This window comes from Lampris incognitus, chromosome 19 (assembly GCF_029633865.1).
Source record: "Lampris incognitus isolate fLamInc1 chromosome 19, fLamInc1.hap2, whole genome shotgun sequence".
Taxonomy (NCBI): Eukaryota; Metazoa; Chordata; class Actinopteri; order Lampriformes; family Lampridae; genus Lampris; species Lampris incognitus.
This window is the reverse complement of record NC_079229.1, coordinates 236,692-261,881: the sequence shown is the minus strand read 5'-3', so window position 1 is coordinate 261,881 and position 25,190 is coordinate 236,692. Positions and strand designations below refer to the sequence as shown.

The 25,190-nt window shown below is 44.4% G+C and overlaps 1 protein-coding gene across 1 annotated transcript in view; it reads left to right on the top strand.

Moving 5' to 3' along the window:
• The first annotated feature begins 3,909 nt into the window (after window positions 1–3,909).
• The window catches only part of LOC130129958 (metalloreductase STEAP2-like), a 36,846-nt gene continuing 15,565 nt past the window's right edge, over window positions 3,910–25,190 (top strand). Inside the window, exons 1-2 of the mRNA XM_056299664.1 lie at window positions 3,910–4,348; window positions 4,808–4,974. Of these exons, the coding sequence (XP_056155639.1) occupies window positions 3,910–4,348; window positions 4,808–4,974 (606 nt within the window). The remainder of the gene's footprint in view (window positions 4,349–4,807; window positions 4,975–25,190) is intronic.

Below are 25,190 nucleotides of genomic sequence, written 5' to 3'. Positions count from 1 at the left end.
TAACACATGTAAAGCGTTTTTATTTTTATTTTATCACATGTAACGCGTTTTAATATGTATTGTAACACATGTAAAGCGTTTTTATGTTTATTTTATCACATGTAAAGCGTTTTTATGTTTATTGTGACACATGTAAAGCGTTTTTTTGTTTATTGTAACACATGTAAAGCGTTTTTATGTTTATTGTAACACATGTAACGCGTTTTAATATGTATTGTAACACATGTAAAGCGTTTTTATGTTTATTTGATCACATGTAACGCGTTTTAATATGTATTGTAACACGTAAAGCGTTTTTATGTTTATTTTATCACATGTAAAGCGTTTTTATGTTTATTGTGACACATATAAAGCGTTTTTTTGTTTATTGTAACACATGTAAAGCGACCACGGTATGCGCGGGAAAAGCTGCTGCCGCCCCTTCTGACCGTCGTGATACTGAGACGAGCCCCCCTCCCCAGTCCTCCACCACGCAGCGTCTGTGGCCGCATCCCCGGACCCGTCCCACACATCCGCGAGAGAGAGAGAGAGAGAGAGAGAGAGAGAGAGAGAGAGAGAGAGAGAGAGAGAGAGAGAGAGAGAGAGAGAGAGAGAGAGAGAGAGAGAGAGAGAGAGAGAGAGAGAGAGAGAGAGAGAGAGAGAGAGAGAGGCGCGTTTTCTCTCGTGTTTTTGTTTTTGTTTTTTTGCTCCGTCGACATCTGTTGGCATTGGTTCTGCTCATCTGAACGACGTTCCCGCAGGCTGGATGAAAGGTGGGTCTGGACCGCGGCGCATCGATGTTACGTGTCCTCCTGCGTGTCCTCTTGTGTCCTCCCGCGCTCCCCCTCCGTCGCTGCGGGCTGAGGGAGCGCCGTTTGACCGCACTAAATCCGAGCCGCCGTGTGGGCAAAAACGGCTGAAATCACCAACCGGGATTATATGATCCGTTCCGTCCTTCACGTGTCAAGGTTATCGTTAAGCTGCTCAGCAGCCCACCGCGCGTGCAGCAGCTCTACAGGTGCAGTCCGCGCTGCATGCACCGCTGCATGCGCCGCATGAGGCTCCGACGTTATTTGTACTCGTTTGTCCTTCATGCAGACCGGCACCGGCTGCAGCCTGCAGTACTATACCACCGGACTGATAAGTAATACTGTATTATCAAGAGTAACGACAATTACACGGCCTGTGCTTTAAAGTTATATTTTACTTATTTAGCAGCGTTGGGCTGAATCGTACCGCCACTGGGATACCATTCCTGAAATTCCAAACCAAACATCGTTTTAGGATGTATGCCACTGGTTTCCTCTGCTGCTGATCTGGCGTACTGAACGTAAAAGAACCAGTCATTTTTTATTTTTGTTTATTTTTTTGTACTAATTTCAAGTATAGATAGAATGTTATGTGGAGTTATTAAAGAAAAATGATTGAAACTGAATTAATTTTTTCTCTTAACACGATCCAGCACCCTTCTTTTTGTAGAGATGTCAGAGACGTCACTACTGTTATAGCAGACCTATGTGAACTTGATCTGGTACCTGCTGGTCTGATGGGTCCTACCATCTGTCTGGTACCTACTGGTCTGATGTGTCCTACCATCTGAGACCATTCCTACTTATATGAGGCTGGCTGTTTCTGGTCCTGCCCTGCTCCACTGCAAGCGCGTTTAGATAACGAGGCAAAAACCAGGGACCCCAACTATTATATGACCCCTCTGAATAGAATAGATGGTCTGGTGTTGAATCCGACACAATTTAGACTAAGACCTGTCTGTGGTTCTGGATATTCTCCAGTGCGCTCCCAAGTCGTTTTATCAACCTCACTAAACGTGTGGGTGTGTGTGTGTGTGTGTGTGGGGGGGGGGGGTCTTTCAAAATATGCTGAGGCATCCGCCTCCTCTGATCCACACAGCCTGATTGTTGACTGGGTTTTCCCAATAACTTAATTGCAACCTGTGCCAGTATACTCAGATTGCTGTTATGTTCCTGGCCTTGTGGTTGCATGATCCACACCACAACACATTTAACCAGGTTTCAGATGATAGTCTTCACTCACAACCTAACAGGTTCAGCTCCTCGCCTCTCTAAAGATGTACCCTTGCCGTGTTTTGTGGAACTCATTCAAACTCAAACACGTGGCGCGTATTACTACGTGACACGCAAGGATATTTCAGTCTCTGTGCCGTGTCTGCAAGTTGTTGCTAAGTCTGTGCTGTTTCACCACGTCAACCTCGTACACGGGTTAGCACGACGTTGACACAACTCAAGTCAACAATATTATCGGGGATCGCCGGTTTGAATCCCCGTGTTACGTCCGGCTTGGTCGGGCGTTCCTACAGACACAATGAGCCGTATCTGCGGGTGGGAAGCCGGATGTGGGTATGTGTCCTTGTCAATGCATTAGCGCCTCCTCTGGTCAGTCGGGACGCCTGTTCGGGGGGGAGGGGGAACTGGGGGGAATAGCATGATCCTCTCACGTGCTACGTCCCCCTGGCGAATCTCCTCACCGTCAGGTGAAAAGAAGCGGCTGACGACTCCACATGTATCGGAGGAGGCACGTGGTAGTCTGCAGCGACCGGGACGGCTCGGAAGAGTGGGGTGATAATTTAATCAAAATAACCGTGCAACAAATCATAACAACATATGACAATCTCACTCTAGCTACAAGTATATTGTGTTATAACGCACTTTTTCATGATATTTTTATGTCCTTTTCCTTTTTAAGTCCTTAAACTTCTAAGAGCAAAATGTATGGGCATAGCTCTCAAGACTGTTGTAGATGTGTTGTGATTATATCACCAGTTTGTCCACCAGTCACAAGCAATCTGAAGTTGTCAAGAAAATGTCCTCAACATGTTGTCAGCTAGCTGATTATTATTTGGCTTGCTCTCCTGTACCATGAACTCAAAAACATTTTCATTTTTGTAAGGCACAGGACTGATTGTATATCTACTACTACTACTTTCGGCTGCTCATGTTAGGGGTAGCCACAGCGGATCATGTGTCTCCATCTCTTCCTGTCCTTTGCATCTTCCTCTGTCACACCAGCCACCTGCATGTCCTCCCTCACCACATCCATAAACCTCCTCTTTGGCCATCGTCTTTTCCTCTTCCCCAGCAGCTCCATATTCAATGTTCTTCCCCCAAAATACATCTATCCTCCACACATGTCCAAACCATCTCAATCTTGCCTCTCTTGCTTTGTCTCCAAACCGTCCAACCAGAGCTGTCCCTCTGATATACTCATTCCTAATCCTGTCCTTCTTCATCACTCCCAATGCAAATCTTAGCATCATCAGTGCCACCACCTCCAAACCATATAACATAGCTGGTCTCACAACCATCTTGTAAACCTTCTCTTTAACTCTTGCTGGTACCCTTCTGTCACAAATCACTACTGACACTCTTCTCCACCCATTTCACCCTGCCTGCACTCTCTTCTTCACCTCTCTTCTGCACTCCCCATTACTTTGGACAGTTGGTTGACCCCAAGTATTTAAAGTTGTATGCTTTCGTCACCTCTACTCCTTGCATCCTCACCATTCCACTGTCCTCACGCTCATTTATGCATATGTATTCCGTCTTGCTCCCACTGACTTTCATCCCTCTTCTCTCCAGTGCATACCTCCACCTCCCCAGACTCTCCTCAACCTGCATGCTGCACAGGGGTGATTGTATATATCAGTATGTAACTGGGTGGAGAGAGAGTTTCAGTATGATAGGACATGCTCATCTGGTATAGTTAATTATACGGTTTGCAGCAAGTACACCTACATGGAAGTTAAGAGGGCCGACGATCAGCCTGATGTGTAATCAATCTCTGAATGAACAGTTAAGAGAAATGTAATTCTGAATGCTAACTTACACCCCCCCTTTTCGAAACTCTCATTACCCACACAGAACACTGACAGAGAGAGAGCGAGAGGCAGGAAGGATGGACTCCATCTCTATGATGGGAGGCAGCAGCAGCCCAATCCTCACCATGGCCTCGTCCTCCTCCCACCGCCAATCCCACCAGCAGGCTTCGTTCCTCTGCAACGGCTTGAAGAACGGATCCGGAGACATGGGAGTCTTTGGAGGGACATCTGCTACCTCCACTTACTCCACATTTGCTACCCCCGCTGTTCCCGCCAAGCCCACGGTGGCCATTTTGGGCTCAGGTGATTTCTCCAAGTGCCTGACCATCCGCCTGCTCTACTGTGGCTTCCACGTGGTGGTGGGGAGCCGCCAGCCCAGGCACGCTGCCCAGCTCTTCCCCCACGTTGTGGATGTGACGCACCACGAGGACGCTGTGAGCAAGGCAGGAATCGTGTTCATGGCTATACGCCGAGAGCACTACCCAGTCCTGTGGGACCTCAAACACCTGTTGGAAGGTAGCTAAGTAACTCAATAATAAAATGCACTGCTACATTATAACGCTGTCTCGCATCCTGAAAATTAGCTTTTTCTATTGTTAGCAAACACAATAATATCATCAGATAATTGTGCTACACTTGTAATACCTTATGGACTTAGGACATATAGTACAGTAAATACCTGGTACAACACAGGGATTTACCATTGATATGAAAAGTCCATTGCAAGTTATAGTACTTATATCACAGAGTTCGCTTAGATACAACCCAAAAAAGTCAAGTCAAGTAGGATTTATTTGTCCCCAGAGGGGCAACTGTTGTTTAGCAGCGGCAACATTTAAACACACAAACACTCCACAGAATATAAAAGGCAAATAAATACAACATATAGTGAGGAGAACAAAGCCAACCAACTTAGGAATGATAAGCACCGGATACCAGTTGGCAAGCACTAACCCATCCTGTGATGTCCTCCAGGGAAGATCCTTGTGGATGTGAGCAATAACAGGAGGGTGAACCAGTACCCAGAGTCTAATGCTGAGTACCTGGCCTCCCTACTACCTGGTTCTGTAGTAGTCAAAGGCTTCAATGTCATATCAGCCTGGGCCATGCAACAGACCTGCCCTAAAGATGCCAGCAGACAGGTACCAACACACATCTAAGCCCTATTCTGTTTTGTTACATACCTGATTTTAGGTGGTTTTGGACTCGGCATGACAAAAAAAAACCAAAACAACAACAACAACCGAACGCAGATGGAGGGTCTATCAACAAAAGTTAAACCCATAAGTTGCATTAAAGATGTAAAATGTATCTTGAGTTTTAAATCATGCATTTGTTGCTTGAAGGTTTATGGAGCAACACCTCGGAATAGAAGAATAAACTGGAGTTTTTAGTTTTGTGTAATTGTGGGAGGTGACATACAACATATAATAAGCAACAATACTGGAGGATTTTCCCCTCGTCCTTCAAGTTGTACAGATACTCTCCAGTGCTTTAAGAACTGTGATATCTCTTCAGCTCATGCAATCATGTCGCAGAGCAAGTCACACTCCATTTCAATCCGTAACGAGACGAGCAAATGTGTGTCAAATGTAGCAAGCATCCCATTTTTGTTATTAATGTTGATATAGCATCATCCCCCCTTTTTTCCAAGCCTTCTCCAAAATTACTTTAGTACCAATTCTGATCCATTTTAAAGGAATTAAATCAAACTCAGGTTATTTGATTAAGCTGATTACAGTGAGCAGCAAGAATTGAATACGATATTACTTTAGGACAGTATGATCATTTTTAAATCAACCACAATCTGTTGCTGTAGCACATACCAAAGTGGAACTCTGCAAAGATTATAAAGTTAATGCTGTGTGTGTGTGTGTGTGTGTGTATATATATATATATATATATATATATATATATATATATATATATATATATATATATATATATATACTGGACCTTGGCCCATGAGGCCCGAAAAAAACCAACATGGAGCCACCACCCCATGGACCCACCACACGCGGGGATGAGCATTGGGGTAGGGTGTAATGCAGGCATCGCAGATTGGTCCCCGGGACGTGGAATGTCACCTCTCTGACAGAGAAGGAGCCTGAGCTGGTGAAGGAGGTGGAGACATAGTTTGGCTCACCTCCACACATAGCATGGGCTCTGGTGCCTAACACCTAGAGAGGGGCTGGACTCATTACTTTTACAGAGTTGGCCAAGGTGACAGGCGCCAGGTGAGTGTGAGGATACTCACAAGTCCCTGGTTGAGCCCCGCCGTGTTGGAGTTCTCCGCGGGGAATGAGACAGTCGCCTCAATAGGACTGCGAGTCGCTGGGGGGAAGGCTCTGACTGTTGTGTGTGTTTATGTATTGAATAGCACTTTGGAGTATTCGGCCTTCTTGGAGTCTCTGGGTGGTGTCCTGGATAGGGCTCCACCTCAGAACTCTATAGTTCTGGGACTTCAACGCTCACGTGGGCAACGATGGAGAAACTTGGAGGGGCATGATTGGGAGGAACGGCCTCCCCGATCTGAACCTTGTCTCCGGTTCTGTTTGTGATAGTCATGGACATGATCTCAAGGCGCAGCCAAGGTGTGGAATGTGTCCGTTTTGAGAACCTCAGAATTACATATCTGCTCTTTGCAGATGATGTGGTTTTGTTGGCTTCATCAGAATGCGACCTTCGGTGCGCACTGGGGTGGTTTGCAGCTGACTGTGAAATGGCCGGGATGAGAGTCAACACCTCCAAGTCTGAGGCCATGGTTCTCTACCGAAAAATGGTGGATTGCTCCCTCCGGGTTGGGAATGAGTTGTTGCCTCAAATGAAGGAGTTCAACTGTCCCGGGGTCTTGTTCACAAGTGAGGGGTATGATGAAGCGGGAGATTGACAGGCGGATTGGTGCAGCATCATAATGCGGACACTGTACCGGACCGCTGTGGTGAAGAGGGAGCTGAGTCGGAAGGCAAAGCTCTCAATTTATCAGTCAATCTTCGTTCCAACCCTCACCTACGATCATGAGCTTTGGGTAGTGACCGAAAGGGTGAGATCGCAGATACAAGCGGCTGAAATTAGTTTCCTTCGTAGGGTGTCTGGGCTCAGCCTTAGAGATAGGGTGAGGAGCTCGGACATCCGGATGGAGCTTGGAGTAGAGCTGCTGCTTCTTCACATCGAAAGGAGCCACTTGAGGTGGTTCAGGCATCTGATTAGGATGCCTCCTGGGCACCTTTCTTTGGAGGTTTACCGGGCACAGTCAGTTGGGAAGAGACCCCGAGGTAGACCCAGAACCCACTGGAGGGGCTACATGTCCAATCTCGCCTGGAAACGCCTTGGGATCCCCCAGGAGGAGCTGGAGGGCGTTGCAGGGGAGAGGGACGTCTGGAGTGCCCTACTTAGCTTGCTGCCCCCACGACCCGACCCCAGAGAAGCGGCTGATGATGAATGAATGAACACACACACAGTAAGGGCCCCCCTCGTACCGACAAGCAGCTTTGACCCATTGAGGCATGGACTCCACAAGACCTCTGAAGGTGTCCTCTGGTATCCGGCACCACAACATTAACAGTAGATCCTTTAAGTCCTGTAAATTGCAAGGTAGAGCCTCCATGGATCGGACTTGTTTTTCCAGCACATCCCACAAATGCTCAATCAGATTGAGATCTGGGGAATTTTGAGGCCAAGGAAATACTTTGAAGTCTTTGCGATGTTCCTAAAACCATTCCTCAACAGTTTTGCAGTATGGCAGAGTGTATTATCCTGCTGAAAGAGGCCCCTGCCATCAGGGAACACCATTGCCATGAAGGGGTGCACTTTGTCTGCAACAATGTTTAGGTAGCTGGTACCCAAAAACATCAGCTGTATCCTGTCTTAATGACTACAGACCTGTTGTTTTGACCTCAGTAATAATGAAATGCTTTGAAAAATTAGTTGACATACATAAATCTTAGCATTCCTGCCAACTTTGATCACTACAGTTTGCTTATTGGTCAAATAGATCTGTGGAAGATGCTGTGCCATTGGCTCTACATACTGTGTTAAAACACCTTGAAGGGAAAAACCCCCCACATATGCCAGAATGTCGTTTATTAACTATAGCTCTGCATGTAATCCTATTGTACCATCTATATTGGTGTTCAAGCTTAGGGACCGTCTGTAAGTGGTTGTATGACTTTCTGACAGGCAGACCTCAGACAGTGAGAGCAGGTACCAGCTACTCATCTACATAGTTCTAAACACAGGAATACCGCAGGTTTGTTTTCTTAGTCCCTTACTGTATAGTCTGTTCGCGCATGACTGTGTTGCCAAATATCATAACAGCATATTGAAATTCGCAGATTACACCACAATAATGGTCACCCCGCTGCTCAAAAAAACCTACACTCAACACAGCCTGAGTTGAAAATTACAAACTGGTTTCACTCCTACCCTTTCTTTTAAAAATATTTGAGTGCATGGTCTTTAAGCAAGTCTGAATTCCTTTCTGATAACAATACACTACCGTTCAAAAGTTTGGGATCACCCAAACAATTTCGTGTTTTCCATGAAAAGTCACACTTATTCACCACCATATGTTGTGAAATGAATAGAAAATAGAGTCAAGACATTGACAAGGTTAGAAATAATGATTTGTATTTGAAATAAGATTTTTTTTACATCAAACTTTGCTTTCGTCAAAGAATCCTCCATTTGCAGCAATTACAGCATTGCAGACCTTTGGCATTCTAGCTGTTAATTTGTTGAGGTAATCTGGAGAAATTGCACCCCACGCTTCCAGAAGCAGCTCCCACAAGTTGGATTGGTTGGATGGGCACTTCTTTGAGCAGATTGAGTTTCTGGAGCATCACATTTGTGGGGTCAATTAAACGCTCAAAATGGCCAGAAAAAGAGAACTTTCATCTGAAACTCGACAGTCTATTCTTGTTCTTAGAAATGAAGGCTATTCCATGCGAGAAATTGCTAAGAAATTGAAGATTTCCTACACCGGTGTGTACTACTCCCTTCAGAGGACAGCACAAACAGGCTCTAACAGGTACTATTTAATGAAGATGCCAGTTGGGGACCTGTGAGGCGTCTGTTTCTCAAACTAGAGACTCTAATGTACTTATCTTCTTGCTCAGTTGTGCAACGCGGCCTCCCACTTCTTTTTCTACTCTGGTTAGAGCCTGTTTGTGCTGTCCTCTGAAGGGAGTAGTACACACCGGTGTAGGAAATCGTCAATTTCTTAGCAATTTCTCGCATGGAATAGCCTTCATTTCTAAGAACAAGAATAGACTGTCGAGTTTCAGATGAAAGTTCTCTTTTTCTGGCCATTTTGAGCGTTTAATTGACCCCACAAATGTGATGCTCCAGAAACTCAATCTGCTCAAAGAAGTGCCCATCCAACCAATCCAACTTGTGGGAGCTGCTTCTGGAAGCGTGGGGTGCAATTTCTCCAGATTACCTCAACAAATTAACAGCTAGAATGCCAAAGGTCTGCAATGCTGTAATTGCTGCAAATGGAGGATTCTTTGACGAAAGCAAAGTTTGATGTAAAAAAAATCTTATTTCAAATACAAATCATTATTTCTAACCTTGTCAATGTCTTGACTCTATTTTCTATTCATTTCACAACATATGGTGGTGAATAAGTGTGACTTTTCATGGAAAACACAAAATTGTTTGGGTGATCCCAAACTTTTGAACGGTAGTGTATGTATGATCCAAATCAGTCTGGCCTTAAGTGGGGTCATTCTACCGAGACTACACTCCTGTCGGTAAAATAATCATTACATTTGGCTAGAGCTGCTGGTCAGTCCTCAGCTTTATTGCTGCTAGTTAGATCTGTCAGCTGCCTTTGACACAGTTAACCACCAAATCCTCCTCTCCACACTCACTGAGCTTGGTATCTCAGGAACTGCCCTCCGGTGGTTCAAGTCCTACCTCTCATGGAGATCTTTTAGAATTTAGAGTATCTTGGCAGGGAGAAGTGTCCAAACCGCACAGCTTATCCACAGGTGTACCTGAAGGGTCAGTGCTCGGTTTCCCCCTCTTCTCAATATACACCACCTCACTTGGTGCAATCATCCACTCCCATGGTTTCTCATACCATTGCTATGCTGACGATACCCAGCTCTTCCTATCATTCCCGCCAGATGACCTCATAGTCTTGGCATGGATATCGTCATGCCTTTCTGATATTTCTGCATGGATGAAAGGACGCCACCTTCAGCTTAACCTATCTAAGACTGAGCTCCTTGTCATCCCAGCCAGTCCATGCCTTCAACAACAGATCAATGTCCAGCTTGGATCAACCCAACTCATGCCCACCCCACAAAGTCTGCCCAAAACCTGGGTTACATGATTGATGACCAACTTACCTTTAAGGTTCACATGGCATCGATTGCTCGGTTGTGCCGATTTGCCCTGTACAACATCAGGCAAATTAGACCTACCTATCTGAGCATGCAGCACAAATTGTTACAGTCGCTTGTTACGCATTGACTACTGCAACTCCTTACTGGCAGGTCTCCCTGCATGCACTTTCAAACCTCTGCAAATGATCCAGAACATCCAAAACGGCACATGTCACTCCACTGTTCATATCCCTCCACTGGCTCCCGGTTGCTGCCTGCATCAAATTCAAAACCTCAATGCTCACTTACAAAATAGCAACTAAAACGGCCCCCACCTACCTGAACTCCCTCATTCAGGTCCAGTCCCACTCACTACGCTCTGCCAATGAAAGCCACCTGGCACTTCCTCCACAATGGGGCCCTAAGTCACTAGCCAGACTCTTCTCTTCTGTAATTCCCCGGTGGTGGAATGAGTTGCCAAACGCCATTCGATCCACTGAGTCCCTCTTCATCTTTAAGAAGAAGCTAAAGACCCAGCTCTTTGTCGAACACCTCCACACCTGATGATATTTAAAAAAAAAAGTTTCTGTGTGCACCCTATGCATTGCCTTTTTGCACTGCCTGTTGACACCTATGTCCTATTGGACTTGAACCTAGCTTTTTGACACTTACTTGCATTGTCGCCTCTTGACTAGTTCCTCGCTTGTACTGTATTAACTCTCAGATGTACATCGCTTTGAATAAAAGCTAAATGATGAATGACATTGTAAATTGTGATTGGACTGATAAATGACAACAGTGAAGTCAAGTCAAGTCAATTTTATTTGTATAGCCCAATATCACAAATTACAAATTTGCCTCGGGGGGCTTTACAGCAACACAGCATCCTGTCCTTAGACCCTCACATCGGATAAGGAACAACTCCCTAAAAAACAACTCCAACTACAAATGAAGGTGCCTATAGAAACGAAGTGAGGGACCTATCCATATGGTGTCAAGATAACAACCTCTCACTAATTTTTGAGAAAACAAAGGAGATCATTGTAGATTTTAGGAAGTCCAAAACAGTTAAGAAAACAGTTTACACCAACAATGTCCACATGGAAAGTGTGAAGAACTTCAGATTTGTAGGCATTCAGATCTCAGACTCCCTCTTCTGTGTTGTATCATTAAGTTGTATCATTAAGAAGGCACAACAGAGACTATACTCTCTGAGATGTCCACAAAATGTCCACAGAAATCTGGTCATTTTCTGTCAAACTACCATAGAGATTATCCATACTGAAAGCATACTGGTGTGGTTTGGCAACCTGATTGAACATGATCACAGACAACTGAGAAGGACAGTAAAAACGGCTGCCACAGCTTCAGGACATTAACACCACCCGTTGCAGAAGGAAGGCTCCAAGTATCATGGAGGACAACCGCCATCCAGCACATGGTCTGTTCTCCTCCTTCCCTCAGGACAATGCTTACAGAGCATCAAAGCTCCACCCAGCTGCCTCAAAGACAGTTTTTATCGCCCAGGTGGTCAGGGAAATTAAGAGTAGGCACCTTACATACCTTCAGTGATTTATTACTTTGTGAGATTTCTAAATTCTAATTTATTGTTTTTGTTATTATATATATATATATATATATATATATATATATATATATATATAAACACAGATACAGGAAAAAAAGTGTTAATGCATTGCAGTACAGGCCTGTTTCGTGCGTCGTGCACTCATCAGTTGCTAATGTGGTTAAACAAACAATCACGCAGTTTACATTGCCCAGCATCACGCCCCTAATTGACCTTTCGCAAAGTACCGCCCCAAAACGGTGCTTGTTCAATCCTATCTTGACGGTCCGTCAAGGTTTCAAACACACAACAAAATGCTGAAACGGTGTGCCTATGGGATCTGCAAATCGGATACTAGTTATGTGAAAAGTTTGGAGGGGTGTAATTTTCTTTCCCTTCCCGAAACCCAGAACGCAAGAAGCGCAATGTTGGCAATAGATTTCGCAGTATAGCAGACCCCATGGCCAGCTTAATCCATCCAGAATCAACAAAAATACCTGTCTGCTCCAAGCTAAGCTTGCTACTAGCTTTTATTGATAGCTAATACAGCTAACGTATTATTACTGTTATTTTTACCCACACAATGCGCTGATTTCTTCCTTCATGTTTTGGTGTTTTCCGGCTACTTCCTGGATAGTTCTGAAATGCTTGACGGGCATAGCAATAGTAACTAAGGGGGGCGGGACTTTGCGAAAGGTCAATTTCGGTTGGACAGCAACCAGTCAGATGAGAAAACATTGAAACTACATAACCAATGGCCCATGTAAAAGAGTCAATCTTACATCACAAGGGAATCCCACGGCAAAAGCAAGGTAACAGCAAATTTGATGTGACCATGGGCAGCTTCGACGGGGCAGAGACTTGTGAGATAGTGGGCTTATACTTGTTGTCTCAACTACAGGACCTAGACATCAACGTCGGGCTATATAGAGACGACGGGCTGGCGGTCTGCAACAAACCGGCAAGAGAAGTCGAGAGAATAAAAAAAATGTGTAATATATTTGCAAACAATGGACTAAAAATTTCAATTGAGGCTAACAAAAAACAGATTGACTTTCTCGACATCTCATTAGACCTTAAAAATTGCACATATAGACCATACATGAAGCCCAACAATATACTGCAACACATCCACAGAGAAAGCAATCATCCGCCCTCCATTTTGAAAAATACCCCAGTGAGCATAAACAAAAGACTCTCATGTTTATCATCCAGCGAAGCCATCTTTAATGAAGCAGCCCCCCCATACCAGGAAGCCTTACAAACATGTGGATATGATTTCAGACTTAAGTACAATCCACCACCAATTAGTGACAGCCAGCAACAACAACAACAAAAAAAGCGCAGCAGAAGGTGGAACATCAGCTTGTATAATCCTCCCTACAGCGACACCGTGGCCTCTAATATTGGAAAACAAATTTTCAAGCTTTTGGATGAGTGCTTTACCCCAGACCACCAATTGAGAAAAATATTCAACAGAAACACAGTCAAACTGAGCTACAGCTGCATGCCAGATGTTCAGCAGGTTATTTCATCCCACAACACAAGCATCATGGCCAAGGCACAGACCCCCTCACCACAACCAAACACCTCCAACTGCAACTGCCGTGCCAAGGCATCGTGTCCTCTTGAAGAAAAATGCCAGATAGAGGGAGTCACTACCAGGCATCAGTGACAAGAGAAGACAACTGCAATGTGGACACTTACGTGGGCTTAACAGAGGGCCCTTTTAAAATTAGGTTTAACACCTATATGAGTAGCTTCAGACATGAACATGCAAAAAATGCAACGGCCTTAAGCCGCCAAATTTGGTCCCTGGTAGACAAGAATATCAGTTATTCTGTCTCATGGAAAATCCTTGCGAAGAGTAATGCACATTCAGTTAGGGGTAAAAGATGTGACCTGTGCTGGGCAGAAAAGTATTTTATTATTTGCAGAGCTGATATGTCCACCTTGAATAATAGAAACGAATTGGTCACCAGCTGTAGACTCCGAAAAATATCTCCTTTGTTACTATAAGTCAAACGTCTTTATTACCCCCCCCATTAGATGATACACATATGACATTTATTAGAGAGTTTTTCTTTATATATTTTTTATATTTTTTTTAATATTTTTTTTTAAATATTTTAACTGCCTGTCCTTCCAACTGTGCCCCAACACCACTCCACTATATAATTCACATAAATTACCTTGTTATATTTTTATATACACCATTTCAACAGTGCCCTAGCCCCTAAATGCTTTACAAAACAAGCCCCAGTCCCTTAACCCATTAGTTGTGATGTTTTCTACCCCTCCATTGGTTGCTGTGCATCACAAGTATCTACCTCATTGGTTGTTGTAGTTTGAATGTTTTCTCATGATTGGTTGCTGTCCAACTGAAATTATGGGCATAATGCTGGGCAACGTAAACTGTATGATTCTTTGCTTATCCACATTAGCAGCTGATGAGTGCACGGCGCACGAAACAAGCCTGTACTGCTATGCATTAAAACTTTTTTCCTGTATCTGTGTTGATATTCCGCTCCTCATTAGTTGAGCACTTACAACACCATCGACGGTTTCGGGAAAAAACGCTATATATATGAGGGTAGAGGCTAGTTCCCATCAATGCAGAGAACGGAAATGGAGTAGAGAACGGTCAACTGAGCAGGCGCGAAATGCCTCTACCATGCCTCCACACGCCCCGCGTAGCATCCAGGCGCTAGGATTCTAGGAAGACCCACCCCTACTCTGCGTCTGATTAGCTAACTTTAACCCTAACCCCGCCCTAACCCTAACCTTAACCTACCCAAACAACGGAGGCAACGAGTACTTGCGCATGCTCAGTTGACTGTTCTCTGCATTGATGGGAACTAGCCTCTACCTACATATGAGTGCTCGACTAATGAGGAGCGGAATATCAACACAGATACAGGAAAAAAAGGTTTAATACATAGCAGTATATATATATATATATATATATATATATATATATATATATATATATATATATATATATATAGTTTTAAGGGCTGAGTGTACCAGGGTACATGCATTTCATTCCATTTGAAGCTACATGGCACATGGTACTTTTTATATGTATATGACAATTAAATGAAACTTGAACTTGTCAAAGTAACATCCACATGGTTGCCAGGACCCAAGTTTTCCCAAGAGAACATTGCCCAGAGCATCATACTGCTTCCGCTAGCTTCCCCTTTTCCCATAGTGGATCCTGGTACCATCTCTTCCCTAGGTAAATGATACACATGCACCAAGCCGTCCACATGATGTAAAAGAAAACATGATTTATCAGGCCAGGCCACCTTTTTCCATTGCTCCATGGTCAATTTCTGATGCTCACATGCTCATTGTAGGCCCTTTCGGTGATGGACAAGGGTCATCATGGGCACTCTGACCGATCTGCAACTGTGCAGCCCCTACACAGCAAACTGTGATGCACTGTGTATTGTGACACATGTCTATCATAGCCAGCATTAATTTTTTCTTCAGTGGGATCTTCTGTCGTTCACCATGCCCATCAATGAGCCTTGGGCACCCATGACCCTGTCGGCGGTTCATCTATTGTCCTTCCTTGGCCACTTTTGGTAGGTACTGCATACCTGGAACACTCCACAAGACCTGTCGTTTTGGAGATGCTCTTACCCAGTCGTGTAGCCATCACAATTTGGCCCTTGTCAAAGCCGCTCAGATCCTTCCACTTGCCCATTTTTCCTGCTTCCAACTCATCAATTTCAAGAACTGACTGTTCATTTTCTGCCTAATATATCCCACCATTTGACATGCGTATTGCGTAGCTTAAGGCGAAATCAACAGACAAGGAAAGGCACTGCTTATGGCAGGAGTGTGAGCCAATCAGAGGTTTATATATAGGTGTGTGTGTGTGTGTGTATGTATGTATGTATATATATATATATATATATATATATATATATATATATATATATATATATATATATATATATATATATATATATATATATATATGTCTCAGATAGCAAAATGCCATTGAATCAACATTGAAATGTTGCCAGGCAGAGGCATTGAATCCACATTGATTTACAATGTGGATTCACTGTTGAAAGCGCTCGATATGTTCAATGTTGAAGTGGCATCAGATGTTCATTGATTTCAGACATTGATTATGTGGTGAAAGTGCTTGTTATGTTCACTGTTGAAATAACGTTGAATTTTCAATCATGGCTGACATTGAATCAATATTGATTCAGCTATTATCTAAAAGGTTAAATTAAGTTTATTTGACATTGAAACAATGTTATAATAATCATTTATATGCTTTACAGCATGCTCTTTTGTCTGGCCTAGGCTATACTAAGCGAAACAGAAGAATCATATTTTTTTCTTTATTGTACAATTTTAAGTTGAAATCACTTTGAACCTGAGGCAAACACCTTGCGATTCCACACTATCAAAACAACGAATTCCAAATATTTTCTGTTATCATATCTGTAATGATCTGTGCCCTCTAGGTATTTGTAAACTTATAACATTAATAAAGCAAGGACGACTTCTCTCGTGCTGGGTGTTTATTCACCGACCGGATTCCCACTGACGTTGTTACGTACATCACGTGACTTTGTTGTGGCGCTACGGAAAGCCGTAAGGGACATTAGCAAATCAAATATTACTAGCAAATATTACATCTCCCTTTTTCTGAAAAGTGCTGCTTTCTCTGCAGAGATACAGACCACGTTGAGCACGTTCATAAGCGAATACAATCTTAATAAGAAAGAATATGAAAGTGGAACTCTTATATAACTGGACTGCAACAAAGTAGTGTAAAACATTTCCTTCACTGTCTAAATGTGACACCGTAATAACATTTCATCTTTTTTTTCATTTCATTACTGGTAACTGCAAACAGCAGGTAGGTACACAAGGTAAGTGAACGCTGTAAATATTTCTTTTCAAAACATAGCAGGTATAGTACAGGTTGGTGTACAATTCTCTCTTTTTTTACATTCATAAGTCAAGGATTTGTCTTGGTTTGATCATGCGACCTGACCTCGTGGTGTAACCAGGCTGTGTGTCTGGTTGTCGCTGATTGTTCGTGTCTGGAGGTTCAGCATGCTCTTGCTGATGGGCTTGTATGTTGTTGTTAGCGCTGGTAACAGTCTGCTGTGAAGTGTGTGTGTGTGTAGTGTGAGTATTCACTCTGCTTTGTCGCAGGTGTTGACGGTTGCGTTGGTAGATCTGACCTTCTTTGGTTAGGATGTGGTAGCTCCTGTCTGTGTTCGCTGGTCTTTCCACAGTTGCAGGTCTCCAGGATCCATCCTCCTGCCGGAAGCGGATTGGTGTGCCTGCGGGCAGGTGGGGCAGAGGTTTGGCTGTTCGGTTGTAGTATGCCTGCTGGCGCTGTTGACATACCTCTCTCCTTTTGTGAACATCCTCCTGACTGGCGATCTGTGGCTGCAGGTGTTTTGCTGTTGATGGGAGAATGGACCGCAGCCTCCGACTCATCAGTAGCTGTGCCGGTGATTTCAGGTTGTCCACCGGTGTGTTGCGATACTCCAGTAAGCTCATGTAGGGGTCTTTGTTCTCAGCTTTGGCTTTGTCCAGGATGCGTTTGGCCGTCTGGACAGTCTTCTCGGAGAGGCCGTTGCTCTGTGGGTAGTGGGGGCTTGTGGTGGTGTGTGAGAAACCCCATGTTTGTGAGAAGTTGCGGAACTCACCAGAGCTGTAGCACGGACCGTTGTCACTGATGATAGTCTCGGGGATTCCGTGTCGAGCCATTGCTGCTTTCAGCTTCATGATGACGGCAGATGAGGTGCAGCTGTAAAGTCTCTCTAGCTCGAAGAATCTGGAGTAGCAGTCCACAGTGACTATGAAGTCCTGTGAGTTCCATGTGAATAGGTCTGTGCCTATCACTTGCCACGGCCGCTCGGGTATGGCGTGTGACATCATTGGTTCCTTTGCATTTGCGCTGCGCCGTTCTTGGCATATGCTGCAGTCTGCTACCGCATCCTCGATCTGTTTCCCCATGCCAGGCCAGAACAGTAAGTCTCTTGCTCGGCATTTGCTTTTTTCCACACCAAGGTGGCTGGCATGGATGCGCTGTATCATGTCCTTGCGAAGCTTTTGGGGGACAATGATTCTCTCACCTTTGAACAGGATACCGTCCATTTCTGGGATTTCTGCTCTGTGGTTCCAGTATTCCTGGATGCTGGGCGGGCACTTTTTCTTTGTGTCTGGCCAGCCAGTGAGTGTGGCTCGTCTGAGTGCGGTGAGCTGTGGATCTTGCGCTGTTTCCTGCTTGATTTCTGTGAGTCTTGTGTCGCTCACAGGGATGTTGCTGAGGACTGTGTGCACTTGGGCCTCCATCCCTTCCTGTAGGTCACTGTCGTGGTGTTCTATTGACTTGCGTGACAGTGTGTCGGCCACCGGTATGTCCTTACCGGGGCGGTGGATGATTTGGATGTCGTATTTTTGGAGCGCCAGGATCATCCGTTGCAGCCGGGGTGGTGCTGCTGCCAGTGGCTTTTTTAGTATTGCCTCCAGAGGCTTGTGGTCTGACTCCACAATCACTTTTCGTCCGTACATGTACTTGTGGAACCTCTTGCAGCTGAAGACCACAGCTTAGAGCTCCTTCTCTATCTGTGCGTAGTTTTCTTCAGTGCTGTTGAGTGACTTGGACGCATAGGCAATTGGTTTGCCATCTTGGAGCATGACAGCCCCAAGGCCACTTTTGGATGCATCCACTTGGAGTCGCAGCTCTTTCTGCGGGTCGAAATATGAGAGTACTGGACCTGGGTGCTGTGTAATGAGATTCTTCATCTCTTGGAACGCCTTGTCGTGGACTGCATCCCACACAAACTCACTGTCCTGTTTCAGAAGCTGTCTGAGGGGTGAGTTTATCTGTGAGAGGTGTGGAGCGAATCTGGCGAGGTAGTTGATCATGCCGAGGACTGTCTCCAGCTCTGCTTTGTTCTGTGGGGGTTGCATGTCCTTGACCGCCTTCACCTTGTGTGGGTCTGGTTTGATGCCTTCGTGTGAGAGTGTGTGGCTGAAGTAGCTTACCTCGGACACGCATATGTGACACTTGTCGGGGTTGAGCCTCACCCCTCGCTCCCTTGTGCGCTTCAGCATCGCTCTGAGACGCTGGTCATGTTCCTCTTTAGTCTTACCGAACACTAGTATGTCGTCCACTATGGCCGTCACACCGTCCAATCCTTCATATGTTTCATCCACGCGTCTCTGGAACTCGTCTTGAGCGGACACGATTCCGAATGGCAGTCTGAGGAAACGATACCTGCCAAACACTGTGTTAAATGTCGTCAACATTGAGGATTCAGTGCTCAGTTTGATGGCCCAATAGCCTGACCGCGCGTCTAACACGCTAAAGTACTCAGCTCCAGCGAGCTTTGTGGTGGCATCCTCCAGCGTGGGGAGGGGGTAGTGAGGTCGTTGTATCGCTTTGTTAAGAGCTCTGGGGTCTAAACACACTCTAAGTTTGCCTGTCTTTGGCTTCTCAACAAGGACGAGTGCGTTCACCCATTCTGTGGGTTCTGTTACCTTACAGATTATGCCGCCTTTCTCCATGCTGTCAAGCTCGTCCCTCAGTTTGCTGCGTAGGGCGATGGGGATTCTGCGTGGCGGGCAGACGACCGGCGTTGCATCTGGTGTGACGCGGAAGGTGCACTCGCCTGGGAACTCTCCTATTCCCTGGAAAACATCTGCATACTCATCCATTATGCTCTGTGATGTGACATTGTTTTCCTCGCTCACAGCCATCACTATTTTTACCAAGTTTAGGTCACGGCATGTTTTCATTGCCATGACTGGTGGGGCGTTTGTGTCAATGACGTAAAAGTCCAGCATCATTGCATTGTCTCTGTACTTACATTTGAGTTTGCATGTGCCTTTCACGCTCAGCGCACCTCCTCCATATTCAGTGAGTCTGTGTATTGCTGGTTTCAGTGTCACATTTTTGAACAGCGCCTGGAACAGGTTGGTGGGAATAGTATTGGCCTGTGCCCCAGTGTCTAGTTTAAACTTTACCTTCTGTGGAGGTGTGCCAATTCCAACCTCTACGTAAGCCTGCTCGTTGCTTTTTCCAATGTTCTCTATTGAGATGCAGTCTATATACAGCTCTGTCTGTTCTCCCACAGCGGTGCTCTCCACTGTAATGTTGTCGAAGTACAGTTCTTCCTGCTCTCTGCCAGTGGTGTACTCTTCTGGGTTCTCTCCGACGGCATGTACTGTGCCGCGGTAGTACTTTGTCTGTCCCTGGGAGCTAGACTTGCATACTTTAGCAAAATGATTGAGCTTCTTGCATTTAATGCATTGTTTACCCTTAGCTGGGCAAGTGGCTTTAGCGCCGTGTAGCCCTCCACAATAGCTACACGCCCTGGCGGCGGTGCTAACGTTACCCTCCCTTTGTCTGAAGTTAGCGTTAGCTGCTTTGGGTGCGTTCGGTTTGTAAGTCTTTCTGCCTATTGCGTGCACCGTTTCATGTGTGCTGCCCTGGCCCATAAACTTTAGCTGTTGCTTTGCTAGCTCGTGTGAGCGGGCTACATCTATGGTTTTTTCTAGCGTTAGCTCAGCTCCCTGGCTAAGTAGCTTTTCTCTCACTCTGGGTGAGTTGGTGGCAAACACGATGCGGTCCCTGACCATCTCGTCGGCATTTGGGTAGCCACAGTCTTTGACTAGCAGCTTTAGCTCAGTTACAAATTGTTCGAAGGATTCACTCTCTCCCTGCATCTTTTCATGAAATTTATATCTGGTATAAATCGGGTTTGCTTTGGGGGTGATGTACTCAGTATACTTATCGTAGTACGTTTCAAGCTTCTTGGCTTGTTCTCCGCTGAGTGTCCAAGTGTTGTGCACATCGCGCCCTTTTTCCCCTATCCAGAGCAGGAGGTAGCTGCATTTCTCCTCTTCGTTCTTCCCGCGCAGGGGGCCCTTGAACATTAGCTCCGTTGTTTGTCGAAATCGTCTCCATGCTTCAGGTAAGTTCGCCGATTCCCAGTCCATCCGTGGAGCTGGAACGCCGTACGAATCCATATTGAGTATTTAAACTCCGCTACTCTGACACCATGTAATGATCTGTGCCCTCTGGCTATGTTAACTTATAACATTAATAAAGCAAGGACGACTTCTCTCGTGCTGGGTGTTTATTCACCGACCGGATTCCCACTGACGTTGTTACGTACATCACGTGACTTTGTTGTGGCGCTACGGAAAGCCGTAAGGGACATTAGCAAATCAAATATTACTAGCAAATTTTACAATATCCACTTCTTCAGTCACTACTACACCACTGGGTTTAACTTCGGCTATAAGATAATATACACGTAAATTATTAGTGCAAAGTGAATTTTAGTCAGAAACTCCAGAACCATCCAGGCCATCAAATTATCCACCCACAAGCCAAGAGCACATGAAACAATGCTAAATGATAAACCAATGATAAAATCTAAAGTCAATTTTAACTATTTTAGATAGCTATCACACAGCAGCTTTCCAAAACATTTGCTCATTGATCCATAAGCTATCTCCGTGCCAATTTGAAACGGAACAATCAAGAATCGTCATGTTGAGACAACAATCACAGCATGACATGTAATATAAACTGTCTTTAACTTCCTTTTCTTCCGTCAGTCCTCTTTATCCCGCCCCCTCTCTCTGGTGCATAACGCAGCCACGTCTTTTTCTTTTCCTTTATTTTTTTGTGATCAACGATTTTTATTTTTTAACAGACAGGACACAACACACAAACAACAACAGGGCAGCACACAAGTAACAATGTTTAGGGACCGAAATAAAGGGAAAAAATTTACAGAGTAAAAAAACGTATCCATAGTAGCTGAGAGTAAGAGACAGACATTCCCAAGGGAAAAACAAATAATAGTGGACTGAAAAGAAAGAGGAAAAAAAACCTGAATAAAACAAAACTATACATTGTATATACAACCATCCATTTCTACTAATTTCCAAAGCTGGCCTGCTCCAGGTCTGATGTTACTGGGTGTGGAGGGGTGCAGGGAGGGGGATATCCCTTCTTTTAAGGTAGTCTCTTATGGACAGAGCTATGCCTGACCATGCCTGCACAGTGGCAGGCTTGGCTCTATTGAGTCGTGCTGTTGTACACTCGAGACACTATGCTCTGGTAGGATGCCATCCAGCGCTTAATTAAATGAAGTTTGGGATTAAAACACAGTGTCAGTACGGTCTTTTTCGCTGCAGTAAAGCCTGCCAGCATTAGTCTTTGCTGATTTAAATTGAGAGACAAAGACGAATCGTCATTGAGCAGACAAAGGCAGGGATGAGGCAATATTGTTGATACTAATAACTCTGACAACGCTGACTTAACCTGTTTCCAAAAATTTCTAATCAGTGAGCAGTCCCAAAACATATGCATTGTTGTGTCCAGCACCTGATCCCGGCAGTGAGTACAGTTAGGGCTGGTAATTAGTTTCATTTTAAAACATTTGATTAATGTAGCATATGCTCTGTGAGTCATTTATAGTGTATAAGCTGATGCACAAGATTTTTAGAGGTACTGCTTATGTTAGACCATATCGTTTCCCAATTTGGTCCCAGATCAACAATGCGGAGTTTCCTGGCCCAAGCCAATTCAACTGCCAGTGTCTTAGTAGAGTGATCAAGCAGAGAGTTATATACGTATACGTGTCACTGTCCCCTGAGTACCCTGCCCAGGATCAATCCACTCCTCCATAGGATGCTCTGGCAAAGGCCCATTCCAGGGCACCCCATATATTTTCATTGCAGATCTTGTCTCAAGTAAAAAAACAAAGAGGTGCCTGGTAAATCATATTCCTCCCTAATATCTTGGAATGAACAGAGTCCAGCATTGTTAAAAATATCACTGAGAGTGAAGACAACTTTTTGTGACCATGAGGGAAATGTAAAGGGCTGCTCACCTGATTGAAGGTGATAGTTTTTCCATAGTGGAGATGTTTGATGAAATAAATCTATTTTGCCCATCATCAGTTCCACTTTTTCCCATACATCAATAGAATTTATTACAATGCTCCTGTATCATAGATTAATGTTTTTGCGACCCCTGCCTGTTCCACTTTTTCCCATACATCAATAGAATTTATTACAGTGCTCCTGTATCATAGATTAATGTTTTTGCGACCCCTGCCTGTATGTAATAAGTCTTCCAGATGGTGTGGCTTCATGCGTGCTGCCTCCATAGCCCGTCAAGGGACCTCAGATTCCTGTTTCTCCAAACATGCAGTGGTCTAATTTGAAAAGCATAATAATAAAAATTAAGGTTTGAGACAGCTAAGCCTCCAGTGAGTTTGGTTCTTTGTAAGGTTGTAAGTTTGATTCGTGCACACTTTCCTCCCCAAATGAACTGTGATATGAGGGAGTGTATTTCAGTGATAAATTTAGGTGATGGTGCTAGGGGGATCATAAAAAACAAAAAATTAACCCGAGGCAAAATGAAAATTTTGCCTCGGTCATCTGATTGGTTGCTGTCCAACCGAAATTAGGGGCGTGACGCTGGGCAACGTAAACTGTATGATTCTTTGTTTAAACACATTAGCAGCTAATGAGTGCATGACACACGAAACAGGCCTGTACAGCAATGCATTAAAACTTTTTTTTCCTGTATCTGTGTTCATATTCCGCTCCTCATTTGTTGAGCACTTGTAACACCATTGACGGTTTTGGGGAAAAAACGCTATACATATATGTGTGTGTGTGTGTGTGTGTGTGTGTGTGTGTGTGTGTGTGTGTGTGTGTGTGTGTGTGTGTGTGTGTGTGTGTGTGTGTGTGTGTGTGTGTGTTTGTGTGTAGCCCCCATGGAACTATGGAACATTTCCCTAAAATTCTGCCCAATGTTTGCATCATTCATAAAACTTTACATAATAAAACATTCATCAATGTTAAGGCCCCTAATTGGTATATTTTGGAATGTAAAATAAATCTTCAGGTTTGCTTTATGCCAAATTTAGTGAAGATTGAGGTGGTCAAAATTATTAGCCCCCATGTGATTTTTTTGCTTCCAAACCATACCTGACCAATCAGTCAGCTTTCAAAATACACTTGAGCAATCAATCAGCATTGAACTTTACTTAAGGAACTCCAATGAACAGGGCTAGTGGAACTTAAACACTTGATTGAGAAGGACTACTCTTAAATTCTTGGGAAGAAGTAATTTCATCATGCCAAAAAGTAAAGAAATCAGTCTGGAACTCAGAAAGAAGATAGTGGATGATCATCTTAAGGGGGAAGGCTATACTGCCATTTCCAAGCATTTCACAGTGTCTAGAACAGCTGTATGTTGCATCATTGCAAATCACAAGGAGACAAATTCTGTTAGAAACAAATCTGGGCGTGGTCCAAGGTGCAAGATTTCAAAAACGTTGGAGAGGAAAATAGTCAGAGATGTCAACAACCTATCCCCGGATCTCTGCCAAGATGATTGTTGCTGAGCTGGCCTCTTCTGGACTTGATGTTTCAAGGAAGACTGTTGTGAGGGCTCTTCGTCGTGGTGGGCTTCGAGGTCATCATCCAAGAAAAACTCCATTGCTCCCACAGCGGCACATCAGAGCCAGACTGAAGTTTGCCCGTGATCATTTGAAACATGGGCATGAGTTCTAGAAGTCTGCCCTTTGGTCTGATGAGAGTAAACTTGAGCTGTTTGGGCACATGGATGTCGCTTTTGTTTGGCGAAGGAAGGGAGAGGCCTTCCACCCTAAAAACACAGTTGCCACAGTTAAACATGGTGGTGGGAGCATAATGCTGTGGGGCTGTGTTGCTGCTTCAGGCACAGGGAACCACAGGGAACCTTGTTCGGGTGCATGGGATCACGAAGAAAGAAGATTATGTTGACATTTTGAAGGGTAATGTAAAGACATCTGCTGCCAGTCTAGCTTTATGTCGCTGCTGGGTCTTCCAGCAAGACAATGACCCGAAGCATACATCCAAGTTGGTCTAAAACATTTTGAAGGACACCAAAATCAAGGTCTTGGAGTGGCCATCTCAGAGCCCAGATCTCAATCCTATTGAGAATCTGTGGCAGGAGCTCAAGGTTCATGTCCATGCTGGAAAACCACGCAATTAGGATGAGCTGGAACAATTTGCCATGGAAGAATGGGCTAAAATCCCTCAAGAGACATGTGCCAACCTAGTTAGGAACTACCATAAGAGGTTGTTGTCAGTTGTGAGTCAGAAAGGTTACACTATTGACTATTAATTGTCAGAAGGCTAATAATTTTGGCCTTGTCATTTTTGTTGTTTCAATTCAGAACATCAGTAAAAAATCTTAATCCGGCTTAGTGGAGATTTTGTCTTTGTTCTTTTGGAAGCAATTAAACTATCAACACCTTTGGTTATGGTCATTTCCATGGAAAAGTTAAGGGTTTTGTTTCATTTCATAAAGGGGGCTAATAATTTTGACCATAACTGTATATATATATATGTGTGTGTGTGTGTGTGTGTGTGTGTGTGTGTG